The sequence below is a fragment of the Rattus rattus genome, chromosome 15 (assembly GCF_011064425.1).
Source record: "Rattus rattus isolate New Zealand chromosome 15, Rrattus_CSIRO_v1, whole genome shotgun sequence".
NCBI lineage: Eukaryota > Metazoa > Chordata > Mammalia > Rodentia > Muridae > Rattus > Rattus rattus.
Window position 1 is genome coordinate 18,655,068 of NC_046168.1, and position 16,242 is coordinate 18,671,309.

General features: G+C 39.9%; 1 protein-coding gene across 2 annotated transcripts in view; it reads right to left on the reverse strand.

Moving 5' to 3' along the window:
• The window catches only part of Kiaa1328 (KIAA1328 ortholog), a 287,235-nt gene that overhangs the window by 249,428 nt on the left and 21,565 nt on the right, over positions 1-16,242 (reverse strand). For both annotated transcript variants that reach the window (XM_032885880.1, XM_032885881.1), the window contains one exon: positions 7,249-7,364. In XM_032885880.1, the coding sequence (XP_032741771.1) occupies positions 7,249-7,364 (116 nt within the window). The remainder of the gene's footprint in view (positions 1-7,248; positions 7,365-16,242) is intronic.

Here is a 16,242-nt window from a genome sequence, read left to right on the forward strand (position 1 = left end):
CTGCAGTATAAGGCAGTCGGTGTGACAGAGGGCTTTTGCTAGTGTGCCCTCAGTGCTGAGACTTGAGCAAGCTGAGGAGTGGGCATGGGTCCGAGCACACCTCTGCCTCTTCCGTGTCTCTCCACTTCTTTCTCCAGGCCAGGAGACGAAAGGCATCTGCTTGCCTAACTCTTCAGGTTGTCACAAAGATGACCAAGTATGACAAAGTGCTCTGTTCATGACAGAACATCAAAACGTAATGTGTTTTGCTGACAGAAGTCCTAAAAGGAACAGAAGCTAACAGTGTTATCTCGATACTTCAAGATCAGGAAGCCTGTTACATGCCTGCGTCCTTTAACTCTGCGGTGTGTGCACTCCATCCAGGCGGCAGCTTCTGTCTGGACTATTGGCATGCCCAGTGTTCAGGTGCTTTTAAGTCCCCTATCACCTCTTCTGTCACTTTCGACATTCTTACTGCAGCTCTATTTACACTAATTTTTGTTTCTAAGCTGTGATGGGATTAAATGTACAGATACAAAGCAATGAATTTATTACCCATATGGCAGTCTCAAGAACTCTCTCATAAGGAAAGTGTATACACAGGTGAACAGGGCAGTTGAGGAATACATTTTTACTTTTTCCTGGACTAGTTCTAGAAAAAAAACCAAGTATACAGGTAGCTTGCTATAACATAGTAACTTATCTAATACAGGATCAACTGAAATGAAATGAAGTATGCCAGATAAATTAATATAATTCTTTTATTTTATACAAATATTTGGTATCAATTCCCTTCACCCTGTAGTTAGATTTGTAGCTAAATACTTTAAGAAAATAATCTTATTTATCTATTTGTGTTGGGGATTGAATATAGGACCTTGTATAAACCAGGTAAGTATTCTGTCTACTGAACTATAAGATTAGCCCAAGAAATAATCTTCCACGTGGTTAATAGCTAAGAGAACAACAAAAGTAATCAACCAATAACAATCAGTTTTGCTCCTGAAGTGGGACTGTCTCCTCACAGCATTAATAGGAAGAATTCTTCTGTCTGATAATTCTGATGTACAATGACTTTCCATGACAGTGTACAATAACATCATGGCCACAAACCTACCAGACTGACACAGCATCATGCAGCAACCAAAATGGCCTCAAGCAACACCATCCCTATAGCAATTTTCTTTAAAGTGCAAAAGTCTTTATAAACATGTATGTATGTAGGTATGTATATCTGTATGTATGCATGCACGCAAGTACATGGAGGCAGGGCCCATGGAAGCCAGCAAAGGATATAGGTGCGCGCAGCTGTTAAATAACTAAGAATGAGTGATAGCTAGTTCTCAGGTATGTACCAACAGCTCCTACACCCAGTTCAGGGCTCATAGTGAAGGAGGGGGAAGGCAAAATATAAGAGCAATGTTCTAAAATGTCATTGCTTGGGCCTAATGTGCTGCTGTACAGATGAATTCATAGGAGGAGTTACCCACACAAAACCTGCGTAAGACAAAGTCAGTTAAAAGTCCTCACAGAGAGAAGGACTCCACCATGGAGGCAGTAATGCAGTCGAAGACTGCGGGGAGAGTGAGACTCTTCTCTTTAGAGGATGACCAGTGGTGTATGTCTCAGTAGATGAGCACACACCCATGCATACATGGGAAGCACTAAACAAAATCAATATCATACACGCACAAACGTGCACACACACAGAGAGCATAAAGTTGGAAGCAAGATGTATCCTGAGAGAGCATAAGAGAAACTGAAGGGAATGAGGGGGTAGCTATGAACAAATTAAATTTATATATATGAAATGTTAAGAGAATAGTATTTCTAAACCCAGAGGGGAAGTACTTGGTTTCTGATGCGGCAATACAAAAAGAAGTCCAAACAGACAAACACACTCTCTTGAAATAAAAACATCAACAACAAAATATTCTTGATTTTCTTCAGTGAACAACCAACAGATCCCAGCAAATCTCCCCTCCACAGTTCTTAGAAGCAGCCCAAGCACTTATACAATACAATAAAAACCACCCAAACCCTGGTGAAAAAGGCAGAGGGATGGAAAATATAGTGACCAATTGTCTCCTCCTGCATGCTCTCAGTACAGCTCACAAGTCAGTTCTTACTACAGAGCTTGTTAGACACTTCACAGACATGATAAATAGAACAGTTCATATTCCAACATGCCCGCAAAAAGACATAATTAGATACAAAAAAAGGCTCACAGGTTCATTAGTTTTCAGGGTGGAGATATACTCAGTGGGACAGCATTTGCTGAGGTCCTGAACTCAGTCCCCGATTTTATAAGCAGTAGTGGGTAGGTGCTGGGGAAATGGCTCAGCTGGTAAAGTGCTGACTGAACTGGCATTACAACCTGAGTTCAAACCTCCAGCATGCTTGTCACTGGCGTGCACTGCAGTCCAGTGCTGCACAGGTGGGGACAGGCCCATTCCAAGTTCAGTGACAGACTGTTCAAAAAAGAAAGTGGACAGGGATTAAAGAAAACACCTGACCTCTATCTGTGGTGCCTCCACATATATGAGCATATTATCTGCATGGACAAATGCACCATACACAGCACAGAGAGACACACATGCACACACGCACACGCGTATGTACACACACACACACACACACACACACACACACACACACACTCATACACATTCACACCACAGTGGGGGGAGTGAAAACAATACCTTTCAGTCTTTCGTAGTCAATGCAAAACAGGGATGCTTTTACTCTAATGTGCACTGTGCTTCAATCTGCTTCGTCACACTTCAGTGATGCTACCAGCAGATATCAGACTAAACTCTCCTTCTACAAGCTTTACTAATGCCATCAATCTGAGTCATTCTCTAGAATACGAGTTCAAATATTAATTAACTTTTCTAAAAGATACATCTATTCCAATTTATAATATTCATATGCCTACATGTTTTAGAATTGTTGGGCAAATTACTCTTTAAGTGTCAGACTCTCTCTCCTTTCACACCAAGGCAGGCAAAAGTTCCACAAGGTTCAAGAGATGATGTGGCACTGAAAATGGCACTTAAGGCATAGTATTTCCTTGTTCGAAGACTAAAAATTATCAAAAATTTTTGTTTTAATAAAATAGTTTTCTATTTAAAAATATTGCACGTCCTATCCCTATGCAAACACGTAAAATATCTTCCTTTTCCACTAAGAAATTAGTCTGTATAGTTAATCAGTTATTAGACTTTAAAGAAACTAATCTGGTATAACTACCTTAAAAATGTCCCAAACTATAATTCACTGTTATAATCCTCACACAGAAATAAACTTCAAAATGAACTGAGGTTATCTGACTCAATGTAGATGAACCTGAACCATTCATGTGTGATGGGTAAATGTATCTGTAGTTAAAATTATATTGTTTTAAATTACAAGCTCATTTTATGTTTTGAAGTTTTATGGAGTTTTATGTACTGTAAAATCTTCTGTATTAACCTCTGACAGGTTTATTCTCTTAAGGAGATTTGTACCTATGTAATATACTGTAACAAAAATCTGAGTAGCTTTGTTTGTATTATTTCTTTCGCCCTTTTGACAATAAACTTCTATAAACATGACCTATCACTTGTGATTTAAAATGCCTTAAATGGATGACATCAGCTAATCCATCTTAATTGCCAATACCAGCATTTACTTCCATCCTCGTTCATGATTCAGAATAAATGCTACACCAGCACCATGCTCACTGCACATGAAGCAGATCCAAGTCTCATGTATGACCTCATGACTTCATGTATGCTCTTCTCTTCTTCTATAGAGGGCTGGATAATGAATATTTTAGGCTAAGTGAATCCCAGGGTCTTTCTTGCAACTACTTATGGAGCCTAGAGCACAAAAGTCACCAAATACAATGCATAAATCATACTGGATTTGGCCCACAGAAGTAATGTTGAATCTTGAGCTAAGTCTTGGAAAAATACTAAATGCTGTGCTAAGGCACCTGTGCTATCTTAACACTTTGCTTTTCAGAAGAAACCACTCCTGGACATGATAAGTATATACAGCTTCTGCACTGAAAAACATCATTCTGCACAGAGTACAAATGTCACCACTGCCCACTAAAATTATATGCTACCTTCTCCTGGGAAGCTACAAAAGTTTCTAAGTATAATACTATACAAGCGTGGACTTAATGTAGCCGCCCAAGCTTTCAAGTGTTCTAATAACTGTCTCTCTTACCCTAGTTCCTCAACTTACCCTGATGCCATTAGATGCTGTACAATATTTTTGTCCCAGGAAGATCAAATTATAACTCTTCTCTTCATGCAAAGGTGAGTTCTATATTCCCTGATTTGTACCAGAGTTGGAGGCTAACTTCAGTCTCCTCTCTCATTGCTTGCTAAGTCTCCAAGTCAGATGAGCTGCTCAGCTGTCCAGCCTCCTGCGCTGACAGGAGAGCCACAGAACACCGATAAAGACCATCAGTGAGGATAAGACAGGATACACAGAGAAAGGCTTTTTCTTCTATTTTTAAATGGAGAGGACTTACAGTTGTCCAGACCTCTGGTCCCTTTTCTTCCTACCCTAATTCAAATGTGGTCCTCTGAACTGGAGTAGTCATTAGAAGTTAGAACTGTAAAGCAGCCAACTTTAAACCCCCAAATCACAACAGAGTCATCTTTTTCCAGTTCTTACAGGAAAAACAGACCCTTAAATGAAATTTTCATTTGATTTCTAAACTACTATTTTTGTAACACACTAACTAGCCAAAGTGTATTATAAATTTTCAGTAAATAGCATTTCTCTGACTAGGAAAGTAAAACAGCAGAACATGGTCTCTGACCTGAGGGACATTCTTAGAACAATGAAAGTAAAACAAGCCAGAAGAGGCCCACGATGATTATCCAGACACTAGAGTGGAGGAGAGAGAGTCAGAGGGAGTCAGACAGAAAGAGAAGCAGAAACAGAGGGAGACAAACAGAACGATAGAGCAGAGAAACAGAAAAAAAAATGACAAAAAGAAAGAGAGTCAGAGAGAAACAGAGAGTCAGAGTCAGACAGAAGGAGAGTACAGAAAGAAGCTAATTTATTTTTTACTATTGTGGAGTCAATAATCCTTATAATCTTTAATCAAAGGTAAAAATTAGAACTGTATTAATTTTCTATCATGTGCTTCCACTATTTGAAATAAAGAAGTTCAGAATTCATTTTTTAAAGTTACAGTTTTGTGATTTTTAAGCTAGTTAATTTATCATTATGATCAGATTTTTCTAATTTTTAAAAAAATACATGATTATTGTCAATGCAAAACTATGTCTATTGTTTGCAGGATCTCTGAGATAATAACTACACCAAGTTAGTAATGTACTGCCAATAAGGACGATGGTTCTTTCAAGCATTCACACACTAGTTTTGCTGGCAGATCCATCACACTCTGTTTAGCTGTTTCTCATCTATGTTATATATAGTTATTTTAATTCATATGTCCTTCTAAGAAAAAACTTTTAAATTTAAATATCTTTCTATAGTGCCTACAGCAATGATTCAATACTTAGGAGTATGGAAAATTTCTGGTAACTAAGGTCCAAGTCCACCATGACTTGGATAGCCTCTGGGATCAGCTCACTATGGGAGACTCCCTTCATCGGCAGGGCTTCTCATTCTCTGACCTTGTCTGGAGAATTCTAAGCCCCTACACATCTCTACCTGAGGAGTGTCCCATAGCCTCAATTAGATTATAGGATCAACTTCCTTTCTCCTGATAAGAACCTGTTTAGCCAGCACCTGAGATTCGTAACGTGCTTCCTCATGCTAATGAAGCATTTTTGGTACCTTAAGCCCTCAACCAATGCCCTCTGCCCATCCTAGATGTTCCTACCCTCAGTCCTCCAAAACTTTATACGCCTTGAACTACCTAAGTGAAGTTGATCTGTGTCCTGATAGCTGGTCCAGGTATGGTCATTCACATTATGTACTCACAGGGCTTCCAACCCTACCCACTCCCTTGTCCTTTCTGCTCCCACTGCCTCATCGAGAAGAGCAAGGAGATCACATAGGAGCACTTACTGCTCTTTCAGAGGCACTCAGCACCATTGGGGATGGCTAGAAAACAACTGTAACTCCGGCTCCAAGGGATCCTTTCTCTGTCCTCCATGGGCTCTGCCCTTACACAAAGCCCCACTGCAGATACGCAAGATTTAAACAAAAAGTAAATCTTAAAAATGTTTTTACTTTATTTTCATAAAATGCACTATGTACATATATGTGTACATGTACATATGCACATAAACACACACACATATATATATAAATACAGACACACACATATATGAATATATATATAAGTACACATACATAAACACACATACACATATATATTAATATATATATAAATACACACACATATATGAATATATATAAATACACACACACATATATATATGAATATATATATAAATACATACACACACACCTTTCTTTTTTTTTTTTTGTTTCAAGTTCATTTTAAATTCTCAGGTTATTTATATACAAATTTACAAGCAGTAAATCTCTCTATGGACACATCAAAATAAATGATTTTCCTAAAGTCCACTTCAGAATTGCAGAACTCCTACAAAGTGTAATGCAGAACAATGTCTTCTTGTTATTATCAGAATGTCCCTAAGTCACCTGGTTTAGAAAGTCTCTTAGAAAAAAACAAAAAACAAAAACCACAGTCCAGACCCAGAGTGGCTACAGGTCACGTTGGTTTAGTGGCTCTGCACACACACCTTTCTAACTCTAAAGTACAAAGCTCTCTGCTCTGTGACACTGTTGGTTTTATGCTGATATAAGTGTTTATCAGCTACAACACCTACATATTCTGTAAGCTGCTGTTGTAACTTCTAAATTTCTCTTTCATTCTAGTGTCTACAGCAAAGCAACATATCTATGAACTATTTAAGCTTTATCTATAAGAAATATAACGATAAGGAGGCTAAGACTCCATTACTACAGTGGGACAGGACTTAATAAAGATCCAACATCTTACGGTGGTGCCTAGACTTCTTATCATGTTTTAGTTGACAAATCTGCATAGTAACTAGCGTGCAGAGAAGCTAGGTGGCCTTATCAAGTACAAAGGAAGAAATACCACATGCTACTAATATCTTTCTGAATGCCTAGACGGCAGCACATGCAGATGTATTCTCTATTGAAAGTATAACATGTATTATTTCTCTGGATTTTAATTTCTTCATACAAGAGTCACATCTGCTGACTATAAAATAACAGAAACTTTCAAAAGGATATCTTCCCTTTCTTTGATGATCAGTTCATTCTGTTCCTCCAACTGCCGGATCTTCTTCTCAAAGGACTCCTGCTCAGTTTTCAGTCGCTCCTCTGTCACCTCCTTTTCTTCACTTACTCTAAAAAGAAATACCAAAAAACAAAGAAAATGAAAAAAGAAAAAGTCCCTCAGAATAAAGCCACATGCCTAAAGCTGCAGCCCATGAAACTGCACACTTCCTCAAAGGCACACAGGGCTCTTAGGAGGCTCTACGGTTTTTAGTTTACTCTCTCATAAGACACTCTTCCTCAACTTTGCAACATTTATGCTCCAAATTTTAAAAGATATGACAAGAAAACATTTGGAATCGAAGTCTACATTTTTTGTTGAAGCAATGCCACAGCACAAAGTAACAATAAAAGATCCCAGCCCCCATCTCGCACAGAGCAGAGAGTAGGTCAGTCAACAAAGGGATAATCTGGTGAAGGGAACAGCTACACTGGCACCACAAGGACAGAAACTGCCGGTGAGCTCAAGCCCAGTGCTGCCTTATTAATTCTTGGGAAGGAAAACAATAGCTTATACATAAAAAAAAATTACCACCACCATCAATTATTGACTCTTCAGGAGACTTCCCCAAAATGCCCATAAACTCTCCTCTTACTTAACATGAAAAGACACTTAGAGATGGCACTTCTAGCAATGGTGCCAAAAGGAATGAATTCCTCTTGAAATCTTATATTTTACTTTAAATATTATTTGCATAGTTCACATTTCTCTGTAAGATGATCTTATGTTTTAATATCAAAAGCCCCCTGTGGTGGTTTGAATAAGAATGGCCCCCACAGGCCTATATATTTGAATTCTTGGTCATCAGGGAATGGCACTAAGAAGAATTAGGAGGTGTGGCCTTACTGCTACTGCTCCAGTGCCATGTATGCTGCCATGCTGCCACCATGAAGATGAAAATGGACCAAACCTCTAAAACTGTAAGTAAGCTCCCAGTGAAATGTTTTCTAAGAGTTTCCATCTGGAAACAGGAAGAATGGATCTGGGGGCAGGAAGAACTGGGAGAGGTACAGAAAAGTATGGTCAGAATTTAATATATATAAAGAACAAATAAGTTAAAAAAAAGACTTAGAAAAACCTTTAAAAAATAATCCACAGCACTCAAGAAGGTTAACAAGCCAAAGGGCCCAAGTGAGGAAGCCTCAATCCCACTTAGGAGGGAGAAGAAAGCATGGGGGCAGAGTGAGAGAGGGATCTGCGTGGGAGAGGGACTGGGAGGAGAAGGGTGGAACATGATCAGGTATTGGGGGCGGGGGGAATAGGACTGAATCCCTGAGGGCCAGCAGAAAGAATGGAAACAGGCAACCTCGGGAGGTAGGAGGTAGGGGAACCCTCTAGAATGTACCAGAGACCTGGGAGATGAGAGACACTCGGGACTCAGAGGGAGGGACCTTAGATGAAATGCCCAACAGTGGGGAGAGGGAACTTGTAGAGTCCACTTCCAGTAGAAAGAAAGAGTATCAAGTGGAGGGATGGGGTTGCCATCCCACAGTCAAAAACTCTGACCCAGAATTATCCCTGTCTAAAAGAACTGCAGGGACAAAAATGGAGAAGAGATTGAGAGAAAGGGAGTCCAGTGACTGGCCCAAATTGGGATCCATCTCAAGGGGAGGCTCCAAGGCCTGACACTATTATTGATGCTATGGTGTGCTTACAGACAGGAGCCTAGCATGGCTGCCCTCTGAGAGGCCCAACAAGCAGATGAGTTAGATGCAGATACTTAATACCCAACCAATGGACAGAAGCTGGGGACCCCTGTAGTTGAATTAAAGGTTGGAAGAAGCTGAGGAGTAGGGCGATCCCATAGGAAGACCAGCAGTTTCAACTAACCTGGACCTCTGAGATCTCTCAGACACCCCCAGGCAGCATACACCAACTGATGTGAGGCCCCCCGACCCATACACTTCAGAGGACTGCCTGGTCTGGCTTCAGTGAGAAAGGAAGCATGTAACACTTGAAAGACTTACGGCCCCAGGGAGGGAGAAGGTCAGGTGGGGTTAGGGTGGGCGAGTGGGGACATCCTCTTGGAGATGGGGGAGGAGAAATAGAATAAGGAACTGTGGGAGGTAGACTGGGAAGGGGTATAATGACTGGACTGTAAAAAAATATTAAACAACAACAACAATAATAATAATTGCCATGGTCATGATGTCTCAGTGATGAAAACATCCTTCACAGTCACATGTATTAATATTTTAATATAAATTTATGTCTATAAATTTATATTAATTCCAGAGAAATATATGGCTTTGACCACAACAGGCAGGGACTCAGGTAGATGATTTACACCATCCTTCCTGTTCTCCATTATAATCTCTCCATGTTCACCCTCAGACCAATATCAACTTGCTTACAGGTACTCACCTTCACATGTCAACTCCAATTCTTGGTTCAGAGTCAAGATCCCACTAGACCCTTAATCCCCATCTTTCCAGATTATCCTCTACCTCACTACAATTTAATAGGAGCCTCCAACTTCCTGGAACCCACTCTTGGTGTGGATAGGATCCCCTCTACTCTTTCCTGAAGTCATTTTAACCTAGCCCACACCTATACCTCTAAGCCACCCACTGACTTGAAGTAGCACTCTCTATCAGGCAACACAGCCACTACACTTTCCTAAGATCAAGAGAAGGCAAGAAAAACAAGGAAAGGAACACCCATCCATCAAAGACAAGAACAAGATATCAACCCTGTGCTGGCTAGTATTATGTAAACTTAACTAGAGTTATGTGAAAGGAGAGAACTTCAATTGAAAACTGCTTCCAGAAGATCCAGCTATAGGGCATTTTCTTTATTAGTGGTTGATGCCAGAGACCTCAGTGCATTGTGGGTGATGCCTTCCCTGAGCTTCTATAAAACGGTCCTGGGGTCATGTAAGAAAGTGGGCTGAGCAAGCCATGATGAGCAAGCCAACAAGCAGCACTCCTCCAGGGCTTCTGTATCAGCTTCTGCTTTCAAGTTCCTCCCTAGTTTGAGTTCCTGTCCTGACTTCCTTCAATTATGAACAATGATGTGGAAGTATAAATCAAATAAACCCTCTCCTCCCCAGGCCTTTTGTTGCAGTGTTTCACCATAACAGTAACACTACCTAAGCCAAATACTTGGAAACACCTCAATCAGCCTAACCCCAGATGCTACACACTAGTGCAAAAACACAACAACCAAGACCATGTGCCTCTACTAGAACGAATCTGGTGACCCTACTACACTAGTCCCAGAGAAATGCAACGCAGCTGAAGCACAAGGACTTTAAAACAGGAATGATGAATATGTTCAAGAACCATACAGGGTTATTAATAAACCTTGTAATGAAGTCTATGAAAACAAAAACAAACAATGGAAAGAAATGATGAAAACACTAAGAAATGAAGGTGGAAATAGAATCACTAAAGAAATAGCTAATATTAAACTAAATGGAGAGAAACTTGAAGCAATCTGACTAAAATCAGGGACTAGACAAGGCTGCCCACTCTCTCCCTACTTATTCAATACAGTACTCTGAGTCCTAGCCAGAGCAATCAGACAATGAAAGGAGGTCAAAGGGATACAAATTAGAAGGGAAAAAAATCAAAATATCACTATTTGCAGATGATATGAGAGTATACTTAAATGAACCCAAAAGTTACACCAGAGAACTACTAAACCTGATAAACAACTTCAGCAAAGTGTCGGGGTATAAAATTAACTCAAACAAATCAGTAGCCTTCCTCTACTCAAAGGATAATCAGGCTGAGAAAGAAATTAGTGAAATGACACCCTTCACAATAGTCCCAAATAACATAAAATATCTTGGTGTGACTTTAACAAAGCAAGTGAAAGATCTGTATGACAAGAACTTCAAGTTTCTGAAGAAAGAAATTGAGGAAGATCTCAGAAGATGGAAAGACCTCCCATGCTCATGGATTGGCAGGATTAATATAGAAAAAATAGCCATTTTGCCAAAAGCAATCTACAGATTCAATGCAATCCCCATCAAAATTACAACTCAATTCTTCATAGAGTTAGAAAGAGAAATTTGAAAACTCATTTGGAATAACAAAAAACCCAAAATAGTGAAAACTATACTCAACAATAAAAGAACTTCTAGGGGAATCACCATCCCTGACCTCAAGCTGTATTATAGAGCATGAGTGATAAAAACTGGGTGGTATTGTTACAGAGACAGGCAGGTAGGTCAGTGGAATAGAATTGAAGACCCAGAAATGAACCCACACACCTATGGTCACTTGATCTTTGGCAAAGGACCTAAAACCATCAATGGAAAAAAGATAACATTTTCAACAAATGGTGCTGGTTCAACTGGAGGTCAGCATGTAGAAGAAGGCAAATCAATCTATTCTTATCAATCGGTACAAAGCTTAAGTCCAAGTGGATCAAGGACCTCCACATCAAACCAGATACACTCAAACTAATAGAAAAAGTGGGGAAGAGTCTCGATCACATGGGCACTGGGGAAAATTTCCTGAACAAAACACACCAATGGCTTATGCTCTAAGATCAAGAATTTTAAGAGATCATAGGTGCCAACCCAGACCTCTATAACCAGCAAAACTTTCAATCACAATAGAAAAAAAAGACATTCTACAATAAAACCAAACAATTTGTACATGTTTAATATGTTTATACAAATACAGCACCACAGAAGGCACTAGAGGGAAAACTTCAACCTAAAGAGGTTAACCACACCCAAGAAAACACTGGAAACAAGAGCGGACAAGCAAATCAGGTGAGGGGCATGCAACACAACAAAATAATGGAAGTCAAGAAACACTGCTCTTTGATAATTCTCAATATAAAGGGTCTCAATTCCTCAGTAAAAGACTAGATTCCAAAACAAGATCCATCCTCTACTGCATCTAAGAAACACACCTTACCATCAAGAATAGACATCACCTTAGAGTAAAAGGATGAAAAACATATTCAAGTAAATGGACTCAAGAAGGAAGCAGGGGTAATAAATTATCTGATCCCAAGTGGCCAGTCTTAAACAAATATATAGGCAACCCTAAATGAATCCAAATGCATGTGTATATTTGTATGTATGCATGCACATATGTATAACATTATGTATTGTGGGGCAGCAGGCTGTAAAAGGCATCCTTGTTCCCAGGTGAACTGAGGTTTGAAACCCCAGCAACTGTAAGGGACGGTAAACATTTCCTTAAACTCCCAGGATACCAGACCCATCATGTAGCTACAGCCCCCCACAGCCCCCTGTACAGAGGTTTGTGACCATCAGTCACATAGGAGCAGCACCCAAGCCCGCCCACATGTAGATAAGGTATTCCCAAGCACTCAGATCAAGCCAATAGGAAGTACCTCCTGTCAGACCCTGACCCACACCAAAACTGTATATACGAATCCTATCCAGAAGGACTAGAGATGTGCAAGAATTACATCCGAGAGCTTCTGCCATAAGAACTGTAACACTGCAACTTGGGGAAGAGATCTGCTCTCCCAAAATCGCAGCCAGAAGCTCCTGGGCACCCTTTGCTGGCTAGTCAGCATCCTGCTGGCTCAGTCCAGCTGACATCTTGGAGCAACTGAAGCAGCAGTGGTGGCGACACAGGTGGAGCAGCACCACCAGTGGAGGTGGCAGAGGCAATTCCCCATCTCTGCTCGAGTTCTCTCCCCTTGGCCTGAACCCTTGCACCTGGCGGAGCCAGAGATCTCCATGGAAAGCCTCCAATACACAGGCCCACAATGTTTAACATTAATAAAGAAAAGATCATGAAAATGAGAGTGAATGGGGGATATAGGAGAAGTTAAAAGGTGGATGATGAAAACACAGTATGCCTATATGAAAATTTCAAAAAAAAATTAGATTAAAGAAGCACAAAGACAACAAGGCCATGCAACCAGAGCTTCCAGGCACTAAACCACTACCCAAAGACTATACATGGACTGACCCTGGGCTCCGACTGCATATGTATCAGAGAATAGCCTTGTTGGGGCACCAGGGGAAGGAAAAGCCCTGGGTCTTGTCAAGGTGGAACTACCCCCCCGAGCAGGGGAATATTTGGGAGGGAAAAAAGGGGGATAATGGGGGTGTGGAAGGGGAGGGGGAGGGGAGGGGCTTGTAGGGCTTGGTAAGGGCTCAGCAGTTAAAAGTGCTTGCTGCTCTTTCAGAAGACCCTACTTCAGTTCCCAGCACCTACGTCAAGTAGCTCACAATTGAGACTCTAGGTCAGTGGTTCACAACCCGTGAGTCACTGCCCCTTTGGGGTTCACATATCAGGTATCTTTCAAATCAGATACTTACATTATGACTTATAAAATTATAGTTATAATTTTAGCAACATATTAAAAATAGCAACAAAATAATTTTATGGTTGGGGATGAGGAACTGCATTAAATTGTCACAGCACTGGAAGGTTGAGAACTACTGTTTTAGCTCCTGGAGATCCAATGCCTTCTTTTGGCCCCTATTAGTACCTACACTCACATGGCATGCATACATAGATGTGTGTCATAAACTAACCCACATAAACAAATATGAAACTTTACATGCTAATCTGTGAGGATAGGAAAGACAATTGTTAAAGCCAACCTGCCATAATGAAAAATCTCAGTAACCTAGGACTAAAGTAATTGTTCCTCCCCTCCAAGAAAAAAACACCTTAAAAATTCCTTATAGCTATCCACCTATAAAGATAATCTAAAAGAACCATTTGTTTCTGTCCTTGTTCTTCTGGAACAAGGCAAGATTGTCAACTATAACTGTCTATTGGAAGGTGACTAGAGGTTCATGGAAGAAAAGAAAATACATACAGACCAGACAGAAATGCAGGTGACATTATTTTATAAGAAACATAAAGGGATCTACATTAAATACACTGAAATGTATTTTTAAAATGTTACTATGATAAATTTGACTCTTTAAATATAATCTCTTTAAATATAATCCCTCTACCCCAGCACTAATCATGATCTGTTACTATTATTAGGGCTAAATCAGACATATCACACCTAAGATTAGATCATAAAGAGACACTGACTTCTCACCTACTTAGTGTTGCTAATTGTTATCAAAGCCAGGGGCCAATTAAATGCTGAGGGCATTGGCTTCTTCTTGATGCTTACAGTAAACTGTCAGGAGAGAAAGGTTAACTTACCAAAGACCAAAGCTACACACACACACACACACACACACACACACACACACACACACACACGCAGGGGTGGGATGGGAAGGAAGGATGCAGGGAGAGAGGTAGGGAGGGGCTGAAGTTTAAAAAAAAAAAACCTTCTTCTGAGTACATTTTAAATCCTAGATACCACCATGCAAAACAAGTTTTATAAAGGCAAACTTTTGTTGAAGCTTTTAAAAATTAAACTTTTTATCTCAATATAAACAAAAAAGATATGTTACAAGATTAATGTTTGGGCTCAAAATATCTTCAAACAGCAAAGTCTCCAAGAAACTTATCAGTATTTTAAGCTGACATATTTTGTTATAATACGTTGGGCACCAGAGAGAAAACAGATTTTAAATGTGCTAATCAATTGTTTAGAATTCTTCCTCAGCTTGTTCAGCAGCATGTGCATCTTAACTGCATCTGCTTCTGCTACTGTCTCTCATATTTCTGCTTTCTCCTGTGTATCATAGTTTACTGATGTCTGAATATCTTCGGTACCTCAACAAACAAGATGAACATATTTCAATGCTCAGAACTAAGCAGACTTTCCTTGGCTCAGGTTCTACTGATTTTATGAATAGCCTGCCTCATTTGCTGTAACTCTTTTGGTTCTCGGTGCACCATAGGCACCAAATTCTCTAAACAAAACTTCCATTCAGGTAGACCAGATGCCTCTTCTCAATGTCTGTCTTTATGCTTTCTGAGCCTGATGAATCTCTACGTTTACTATGCATGCGGTGGTTGGCCTTGGTTATGCTAGGTGTTCACGGTGGTTACTGTGATTATGCTTATAGTGTTGGTCTCAGCAGCCTGGGCCTGTGAAGCATTCTGTCTTTCTTCCAGCATCTAACTCTTCCCTCCATTCGGCTTTGTGCCTCCCTCCCACCATCAGATGAGTTTTAAAAATTATATATCCTTTTCCTGAAAATGTGTTTTGTTTACCAAAAGAAGATAGAGAACCTCCCTATCATCCCCATGGCAAGTGTTGTTTCCCCTCCAACAGTGCTCCAGGAGAAATCAGTATCTTGCCAAATAGAGCCTCTGAACAAAAGCTTCCCCTACATTTGCTCTCCCACTCTTACCTGCCCACATTGGACATCAGCAATCTCCCACATACTTTATGGGCTAAAACCCAGGTAGTCCAGGTCCTCTAGTGCTTACTGCTGCCTTTCCCTTACAGCACAGGTCTTCTTCGGTCTTGAGCTAGTTGTCAGCTCTATTCTAATGTCGTGTGTATTCAGTTTGTTCCACATTTTTATTATTGTAAGAGGAGGAACAACATCCTTTAAGTCATAAGATTTAATAATGTAATTACAGGTGTAATTACTTGTTTTGCATTTATTTTCCTAACATTTCATTTCCATTTCCAAAGTTGAAACAAGTTTAATAACAAAACATTAACTACCATTTCATTATGTCCCATAGAACTATAATATTTACTAATTATAAAAGGGAAAACCCAACTTCACAATGGAGAAACTTGAAGCAGTAAACTCCACCTCAACCAGGTTCAGCAAAAGGCACATCACTTCTTTCATATTCTTGCTATAAATGTAGAACTTGAATCTTACTAAGAGAAAACCAACAAGCCCATATTGAGGGAAATTATACAAAATATTTGATTGCTCCTCTTTAAAAATGACAAGGACAAGAAGGACTGAAATAATGTCACTGACTGGAGAACACTAAAAGGATGGGATAAGTGACAACACAGTGGAACCCTGAATCTGAACGTTAGATCCCCATGAGGAGTGGATGGGGGTGGATAGACAGATATGCAATTTTAAAGAAATAACATAGTTGAGC